The sequence below is a fragment of the Berghia stephanieae genome, chromosome 5 (genome assembly GCF_034508935.2).
Source record: "Berghia stephanieae isolate SIO BIC M18660-M18661 chromosome 5, UCSD_Bste_1.3, whole genome shotgun sequence".
Classification (NCBI taxonomy): domain Eukaryota; kingdom Metazoa; phylum Mollusca; class Gastropoda; order Nudibranchia; family Aeolidiidae; genus Berghia; species Berghia stephanieae.
This window is the reverse complement of record NC_088364.1, coordinates 77,975,389-77,985,388: the sequence shown is the minus strand read 5'-3', so window position 1 is coordinate 77,985,388 and position 10,000 is coordinate 77,975,389. Positions and strand designations below refer to the sequence as shown.

The 10,000-nt window shown below is 37.8% G+C and overlaps 1 protein-coding gene across 3 annotated transcripts in view; it reads left to right on the top strand.

Annotated features, from left to right (window-relative positions):
- LOC144973646 (beta-1,3-glucan-binding protein-like) overlaps nucleotides 1-10,000 on the top strand; it is a 29,197-nt gene that overhangs the window by 8,973 nt on the left and 10,224 nt on the right. The window contains exons 1-5 of one of the 3 annotated variants that reach the window (XM_078916358.1): nucleotides 4,248-4,266; nucleotides 4,526-4,598; nucleotides 6,635-6,760; nucleotides 9,484-9,614; nucleotides 9,957-10,000. The exon at nucleotides 9,957-10,000 is cut by the window's right edge and continues 31 nt beyond it. In XM_078916358.1, the coding sequence (XP_078772484.1) occupies nucleotides 4,544-4,598; nucleotides 6,635-6,760; nucleotides 9,484-9,614; nucleotides 9,957-10,000 (356 nt within the window). In that variant the 5' untranslated portion in view covers nucleotides 4,248-4,266; nucleotides 4,526-4,543. Of the gene's footprint in view, nucleotides 1-4,247; nucleotides 4,267-4,404; nucleotides 4,599-6,634; nucleotides 6,761-9,483; nucleotides 9,615-9,956 lie in introns of those variants that run through there. The other 2 variants (XM_078916357.1, XM_078916356.1) reach the window with 2 other exon arrangements.

The following is a 10,000-nucleotide window of genomic DNA, read 5'->3' as shown; positions in this document are numbered from 1 at the left end:
ATAGACGAGTATCTGTTCGTAATACAATAGCTTTTATTTCTTAGAAAATTTTGCGGATTCTCCACTATTTATATAAAATACAGGATACACATTGAACATTAATTTTTCTCTCGATCTCTGCCTTTTATAGTAGATGTACAGGGTGTTGTTTTATATTTCTACCCGATAAGGAGCTGAAATAGCTTTAAAAACTAGAAATGATAGAAACATCCAGCTTTTTTGAATAGTTTTCCACCACTATTCAAGTTCTTATTTTTCTTCCAATTTTTGCATCAAAAAATCGCTAGAGTAAACTCCCTTTTTACAAAAAAAAATTAATTAAAAAAAAAATGCGCGACTGTATTGTAACGGCTTATAGCATCTTCCTGAAAATTTCTCCATAAAACACTTGAATAGTAATGAAAAACTGTGCAAAAAATTAGATTTTTCTATCATTTCTAATTTTAAAGCTATTTCAATTCTTTATCGGGTAGTAATAATAAAAAACAATACCCTGTACATGTTTCTAATTTGTGAACATAGGAACTCGGCAATTGTACTTTTAAGAAGGGATAGAAGCATTTGATTTAAGTGACATAACTTTAGCACCACAACCATCTTGACTTTAAGATGAATAATATATGATCTTCAATTTTGTCACACGTGTGACTATCGAGGGTGCACAATTGGACAGTGTCTACTCCTTTGAATACCTTGGTAGTCGTATCCAGGGCGATGATGACGAGAGGGCTGATGCTGAATACAGAATGTCAATAGCACAAACAACATTCAACTCTCTATCCCATATGTGGTCCGATCACCGTCTGTCCCGCGGAAAGAAAATCAAGTCGTATGCCTCTAGTGTCTGCTCTGTCTTCACACATGGTTGCGAGGCTTGGCGACTTACAGAGGGTGTAACCAAAACTGTAAATGGCTTCAACAGTCGATGCCTTTCCATCATTACGGGAGAAGACTACAGAGAAACAGCAAAACGTCCCGAATTCGACATGATAACAGTGATCAGACGCAGGCTCCGCTTTGCGGGGCATATCTTACGCATGGACGCAGACCGCCTCCTGCGTCGAACTTTTAGTGCCGACTTGAAGAGCTCGACAACTAGACCAACAGGCACTCTACTACATGGGCTGGATTCTATACCAATTGACGAAATTGTGACTCTAGTCAGGAACAGACGTGCTTGGTCCCTCCAATATGTGAATTCCCTGTGACCGTGACACTTTTATGCTGATGTAGCATAGCACCTTATAGGTGCCGTACTAATGTACAATGCAAATCATACGTACATTCAATTTTGTACAAAAAAAGACGCTCGTTGAACATCTCATTGTTGTATAAATCTGTTACCCGATACGATTTAATTGGATCTTTATTGGTTTACACCATCAATCAAATAATCCATTAATGTCAAATAATGAACGACTGATCTACGAGATAACGTACAAGCCAATCGATGGAAAGGTGTCGGGCTTCACACTTCGTCATGTTTGAACTGTTGGCTTTGTTGATTTCTACGAATTTTTCTATAACATTATGTACACGATTATCCCCTCTATCAATAATTTTCAAAAACAAAAAGCAAAACAAATCAAAACTTAACAAGTTGCCCAGAAACTGGCAAAACTCAGTAATTCTTATTTTGGCCAGAAAATGTTTTCCTTCATTTATTATATGGAAGTGAATCATGGACGATCACAAAAAAAAAACCAACAAAAAACAAAAACAAAACAAATAAAAAAAACAAAACAAATAAAAAACAAAAAAAAAACAAAACAAAACAAAACAAAACAAACAAAAAGATGAGAATAACATTAATGCATTTGAAATGAAATGCTACAGGAAAATTCTTCGCATTCCCTGGACAGCAATGGAAACCAATGAAAATGTGAAAGAGTCCCTGGGCATTGGGGAGCCATATCTCATCAAGATGGTACAGAAACTAAAACTTTTTGGACACATCTAGGGACATGACACCCTTTCTTTGTCTAGAGGGCATTGTGAAGGGTAAAAGAGGGAGAGGGAGACCAATAAGAAGATGGTCACAAGACATCAGCGAATGGATGAATAAGCCAGTGATTGAATGTGGAAGGATGGCACAGGACAGAAGCTTGTTTCGTTTGGCAGTTCCGGAGGCCACGTCCAGGAGGGATAAAGCCATGATGATGATGATGATGATGATGATGATGATGATGATGATGATGATGATGATGCGATGTCGTCCAATCAGTCAAATTAAAAAGAAGAAGTCCCAGGTTTAAGACTTTAAAACTATTTTAGGGTAATCCAAATTTATTATCAAAATAAAGATTGAAGTAACCTGCCAAGTAACCTTCACACACGTCTTAGGTTTGGAATTTTTCAACCAGTCTGGCATTATCCTAAACCAATCAACAAATGACGGAAAAATTTTCTGGCCAAGATAAATAAAAAAAAACTTTTTGCCAATGAACGACAGATTCAGACCTGCCAACTTGAAATTGTAAAAAAAAATCGTAGTTTTCAGGGGTAATTACACAGTTGATATCATACCACCTTTAAATTTTCCAATTTGTCCTTAATACGTCAAAATAATGCTTTTAACTAGTAACTCCATCAGATGATAGCTCTGGAACTGCTAGAACATCGTTTTCAAGTGACTTAATGAGCTTTATAAAGTTTTCCGATTAGAACCAAAAGGAAAGAGAGGAAGAGATAGATAGATAGATAGATAGATAGATAGAGATAGAGATAGATAGATAGAGAGAGAGAGAGAGAGAGAGAGAGAGAGAGAGAGAGAGAGAGAGAGAGAGAGAGAGTGTGTGTGTGTGTGTGAGGGAGAGGATAAGTAGGAGTGAAATATCTGTTCGATGTTATAGTTATCATATAATGTTATAACAAGTGTAACTAAATGACAAATTGCCATATTTATGAACAATAAATATCTAATTATTATTATTATTATTATTATTATTATTATTATTATTATTATTATTATTATTATTATTATTATTATTACAACTTCGTAATATTTAGAAATTTTCGTGTTAGTAGGTAGGTCTGCAGATCTGGAGACAATAATATTTGACACAAACCTTGTCACTATCATCCTCATACGTCTGACATTTAAAAAAAAGATGAGCTTCTATATAGCGCAATATCCACTTAATGTGCTCAAAGCGCTTTACAAGGGGTCCCTGTCCAACAGCAACATTTAACATGTAGAACGAGACATGACGCCCATTAGGCGATATTAGATTTCTTTCCGACAGAGACAACGCTGTTAACGGCCAGGTACTCATTTTACACCTAAGTACGGTGAGAGAATGTGAGTAAAGAGTCTTTTCCAAGGACTCAACTATGCGCCGAGCGAGGCTCGAACTCAGGACCTTTCGATCCGAAAGCGAGTGTCATACTACTAGACCACATAGCCGCATAGATTCTGCCGCACTCTGAAAAAGAAACATAAGAAAAACTAAAGTATCATCGATTAAAATGACCCTCATCTTGGAAAAATATTATTCTCAAACCTGGGACTTCATTGAAGTAATATCGCGCAATTTTGCATCGTGTAAGTAAGAGCGTGGTAAATAAGAACAGGAAATAATCAATTATTTATAAGAGGTTAGTTAAAAAAAGCCCCTAAGTGCCACCACCCATATTTAAAGCAAGTGAAAATAAACTGCATTTTAAAAATAAAACTATCGGGTATATTATGTCTTTGCACAAAATACTTCAACAATTGGATTCAATAGTCTGATGTCACGTCGCCCAGCAATGGCGGCCATCGTGGTTCTAAACAAAGAAAATCGGTACTTTTTATTCTTCATGCTGGCTAGAACTTTTCATATGTCGTGATTAGAATATGTAAAAGTCAAAACATGATCAGATTTTAAAAGTTTTTTCCCTCTGGATACGCTTTTATGCTCGTCGGAGAAATTTTTCATAAGGGCGTCCGCCATTGTTCCGATAGTTTAGAGCCAGTTACTAAGTTACCATGCGTCATTACGAGGGAAGTGACGTCACGACTGTTGAAGCCTATTACAATGAATCCAAGGTTTTGCAGCTTTGTGAGTAATGACCCCAAAAAATGGATTTTCGAATTTTTCTCCAAAACAACTTTTTGGCACTTAGGGGCTTTTTTGAACTAACCCTTTTAGCATGGATACCACTTTGGCATCACTACTATCTTGACTGAAAGAAGAATTTATTACCTTTAATTGTGCACGCCAAACGACCTCCGTTGATCATCTTTTTATTCATTAATCTATCATCCGTATCCCGAATGAACACGTATTTAAATAATATTTGGCCAGAAAACTCGTCCATCAAATATCTATCGATTTAAATCATCCTCAACTTTGCAAAAACTCTCAAACCAGGGACTTTGCGAAGTTCCAGATTTGAGGGGTTTTGCCAAGACGAGGGTCATTTGAATCGGTCTATATTTATTGAAGGACGAGTTTTTCGGCCAAATTTTTAAATACGTGTTTTCCAGAGTACGGCAGTTTAACTAGTTAAATCCGTCTATATTTCTTTTGGCTTGATTAAGTGAGAACCTCAAAAAGACATGGATTTTCTTTCATTGATAAGGATTATGATGATATCAAATTCTACAAACAGGGGTACGAATTTTTCATAATCATTATATCTAATGATTTCTTATCTCTAACATTTATATACCCAAAGCATCTCGCTTTCTGATCATTCGATTGGAATGTCTCGACTGCCTCTCTAATCTTTTTCTCATTATTATCCTAGCGGCTTCATATGTCAATGTGCATATTACTGAAGCTTTCAGTGTTTGGAGGTGAATAAGGTCTGAACAGTTTCCCACCTTTTGCTCCGGTCCCTTGCCTTAGTTCTTTCTCGATGCCAGAAGTACGTGCCAACATCATTTCGTTCTCCGCCATGTTGTTTTTGGGGGGTCCCTTCTCCTCTTTCCTCATGGTGTCCATCCATCCCATCGTTATACCACAATCAAATCGATTTTCCTTTCCTGCCATCTCCAATCCTGTTCCACCTCTTCTTCTTTACCATTGCAGTGGCCCTTCTTCTTTCCTGCCAATTTCATCACTTTATTTGTTGTTATATATATATATATATATATATATATATATATATATATATATATATATATATATATATATATATATATATATATATATGTTTTTGTCATCTTATTCTTTATATTCTTCTGAGACGTCTGTTTTGGAACGTGTCTACTCTTCTTTCATCTGCTTCGTGCATTTTCCATGTTTCGCAGCCCATGGCACATCACATCACGTTTAGTAAGAAGTCACGTCCTGTCTAACAAACAACTTTCTACAGTTCTCCCCCCCCCCCCCCCCCTCCCCCACATCTTTCTCTCTCCCAAGAAAATTTGGGTTGTTGTTTCATATTCTGTCAAAACCACGGATTTCTTCCAAAGTGACACTGAGTTGCTAGAAGCTGTGGGATGCAAAAACCACATAATCAGTCTTTCAACATGACACTGAGCTGCTAGAAGCTATGGGATGCATAAAATAATGATAAAAGATGAACAGTACAACTTCGAAAAAAAAAGAAAAAAAACAAACAAACACGAAACGTTTCGGGCTCAAAACCCTTCTTCAGCCAAAAATTAAAAATAATAAAAGCATTGTTATGTCATTTACAATTCAGAAACCAGCAGATAAATATTTGGCATGTCTTATCCACAAGTTATAGGATCTTGAAAATCGAGGCATGCTGGTTTTTTTTAGATGCTTTTCTCTTCTTATGCTTTCTATTACCGCATTGCCTAGCACTGTTTCAGACTCATCGTTTCAGATTTTTATCTTATACCAGAGCATGCGCCATAATTAAATTAGTGGTAAATGGTTCTTTGGGTTAAGCGATAAATTTTATCAACTTATAAAAACGGGTCGACCAAAGAACACATGAAGAAGAGATGTAGACGCAGACACTCTGCGTTCTGGACAGACATGGAGAGGTTTGGAAGTGATGGCACAGGACAAAGAAAAAAGGAGAGGACCTTCGTTGATGGCCTATGTCCACCTAGGGACAGAAGGCCACATTAAGTATTCATTTGCTGGGTGGGGTTCTTGACCTCCCATGGCAGGGAGGTACTTACTGCGTCTTCTATCCCCCTATATCTGTTTTCCAACATGCTTTCTGTCTTTGTCTTGGAATGAGATTACTTGGTTTTGTCCTGGTCCTGGCCAGATGCCTTGGCTAGAGGGAAACAGTCAAATGTTTAGTTAGTTTTGGGAGATGATATTTTCCCCTTGTAACTCATCTCTCTGTTATGCACTGTATTATGTTTATTTATATTATATATGATTTGTAAAACATTTGAGTGTATTCCTCTTTGTGGGTACATGTGCTTATGTCTGGATGAGACTTTTAGTGATCTCAAACTAAATACTTTGAATGTGTGCTCTTGGAATCTACACCTGTTTCTTATTTTAACCAATTCCCCTTTGTCTTACCTTTTCTTGGGTGCTTTAATTGTAATTCTAGAACTTTTTACTATCCAATTTTCTTCCTTTTACTGGCGCTGATATGACCTTAATGTGTTGCAAGTGCCGTAAAACCCTTAAAAACAAATAAATAAGTATTCATTTGGGCAATATTACACACATGACCGCTCCCAATTTTAAAAATTTCCCCTACACAGGAGACGGATGGCAGTACATGAGTGACAATGCTAGAGTGGATGGCGCTGACTCTATCCAAGCTTATGCTGAAATCTACGGTCACAACGGGAGAGTGGTCACTACTGACAGATCCATTCTACGTCTGGGTAAGTGTCGTTCTGCGATAGTTAAATTTTAGTGTCTCAAAACCAACAGCTCTCTCTCTCTCTCTCTCTCTCTCTCTCTCTCTCTCTCTCTCTCTCTATCTATCTCTCTTGTATAATGCAGACTTTCACTGTGAAGAGTTTGACATGATATAGATAGTATGCGCTTGGCTAAGAAGCTCATAACATTGCCATCCGGAAGTATAACGGACCCACACACAAAACGGTGTGTTACCATGATCGTTTATAGTCAGGTTAATACAGTTCAGTGAGCATCACTCATAACGCGGATGGCAAAAAACAATAACAAAGACCTGAGTGACGTCATCTTCGAATTATCTATAGACTGACTAAAACAATGACGTCAAAAGACAAGTGTTTGGCCATAAAAGAAAACAAATCGTGAGTTGTAGTCAATAAGTCAACCCTTGGACTCACTTATGACATTGAGAATTACTAACGACAACCCACTAGACGCTGCACAAACCTAAAATACGACGTCACACTGTAAGTCCTAGTGGGTTCTAGCGTAGCCATCGTTATGTTATAGGCTGACACTGAAAGCCAAAAGGACTGGCATTTTGACGTCATTATTTGGTTTTTGCACAGACTAGTGAGTTGTCGTTAGTAATGGCCAAGGAAACAAGTGGTCCCATTGGTTGAACTGTTGAATACAACTCACGATTTGTTTACTTTTGTGGCCAAAGACTGGCATTTTGACGTCATTTTTTGGTCAGTGTCAGGCTATAGATAGTATGCAGATGACGTCACTCAGGCCTTTGTTATTGTTTTTGCCATCCGCGTTTGTGAGTTGTTCTCACTAAACTGTATTAACCAGACTATAAAAGTTCATGGTTACACAGAGTTTGTGTGTTGGTCCGTTATTCTTCCGGATGGCAATGTTGTGAACTCCTTGGCCAAGCGCATTCTATCTATAAGTTAACGATGGCTACGGTTCTAGTGTCAGGCTATATGTTTACGATGGCAAAGCGTAAACTCTCATGGCCTGACATTGACCAAAAATTGCTTCAAAATACAAGACAGTGGCCACCAAAACAAAAGGATTCGTTAGTTGTGTTCTATAATTCAACCAATAAATATACGAGGCGGTGTACAACGTCAAAATAAAATTACAAGTGTCAGGCTATAGATAGTATGCGATTGGATAAGAAGCTCACAACATTGCCATCCGTAAATATAACGGACCAACACACAAAACTATGTGTAATCTTGAACGTTTATAGTTTGGTTAATACAGTTTAGTGAGAATTACTCATTAACGTGGATGCCAAAAAACAAAATAAAGGCCTCAGTGAAGTCATCTTCGTTCCATCTATAGATAGTTCGAAGATGACGTCACTCAGGTCTTTGTTATTGTTTTTTTGCCATCCGCGTTTATGAGTAATGCTCACTGAACTGTATTAATCTACCTTTAGATAGTATGCGCTTGGCTAAGAAGCTCATAACATTGCCATCCGGAAGTATAGCGGACCAACACACAAAACTGTGTGTATCCATGAACGTTTATAGTAAGGTTAATACAGTTCAGTGAGCATCACTCACAAACGCGGATGGCAAAAAACAATAACAAAGACCTGAGTGACGTCATCTTCGAACTATCTATAAACGTTCATGGTTAAACACAGTTTGTGTGTTGGCTCGTTATACTTCCGGATGGCAATGTTATGAGCGTCTTCGCCAAGCGCATAATGTCTATAAGCTAATGAACACTCCGGATGGACGCATTAAGATAAATATAAATAGGTATTTTAGTCTAAACACTAAACACATACGTTTAAACACGAACCCCATACCTTCTGATTACTTCCCAGATGTGCTAGACTGTTTTATTAATCTCGTATTTTTTCTATTGCTTTGTTTGGAGCTTATTAGATATTCATAATATTTTCCCAACCCCCTTTAGCAGTGACAATAGTGACCACTCGCCTCAAAACGGTATTATATCGGGATGATAAAGATGCTGAAAATTGAATTTATAGCCAGAAATCTCTGACTTGCGTTGAGTTTATATGTTTTATAGATGAGAATGAATGTTATAATTTAGTGCGCTGAATACCAACAATTCAAAATATTGACCTGTTTAGCTTGAAATTGACTTTTTAGCATCTGGTACATCCCGACATAATACGTTTTGAGACGATGGGTCACACAATACAAGAGCGCGATAGTCACGCAGTTTGAAACTCCTTATTGGAGATGCTGTTTGTTTGAGATCTGTGTAGTATGTAACTCATCTTCGGACTGGTAGGTCCGAAGTTCGAATCTCTTTCTTGGCGGAGCAGCGTTTAGTCCTTGGAAAAATCTTTTTACTAGAATTCTCTTTCCGCACTCAAGTATAAAATGGCAGCTGGCCGGAAACAGTGTTGTTTCTGTGGGAAAATAGTTGAGCGCCTAACAGGCATCGTGTCTTGTCCTAACTGTAAAGTGTTGCTATTGGTTTGGGATCCATGGTAAAGCGCTTTGAGCATATTTAGCGGCTATTATTGCTCTTGGTCTATACAAAAGCTCATAAAAAAGCGCCAAGTGAGCTGTCTCGTAAACTTCTTTCTCACTATTAGAGGGAGGGTAGAGGATTCACCCCCCCCCATCCTTTCCAACAATCTATCTTTAAAGTCACCATTCTCCTTCTGTCGTATTATAATTCCTATCAATTAATCTCGCCATGATTAAATTAACTGATTAATTGGCAAATTAAAATTTCCAAGATGGCGCCGTGTCACGTGGCCAACTCCGACTTCCCCCTCGTCGCCTCCGGGGTGCTGTTGTCTTCAGGGATGACTTCAACTCTTTGGATCTAAGCCAATGGAAGCATGAGATATCCATGTATGGAGGGATGGTATGTTTCACCAGCACCAGCACCATCACCACCACCACAACTAGCATCATTATCGTCGTCGTCATCATCATCATCATCATCATCATCATCATCATCATCATCATCATCATCATCATCATCATCAGCATCATCATCATCATTATCGTCATTATGTGACATCACCTTTAACTATTATAAAGACGGCCGCCACCAAAACTACAACTACGACTACTATTAATTACCTCTACAACTGCTATAATTACTTTTACAAACTCCTCTACTACTACTACTACTACTACTACTACTACTACTACTACTACTACTACTACTACTACTACTACTACTACTACTACTACTTTTCAGAATTGGGAATTCCAAGTGTACAGCAATGACCCAAAGAACACATT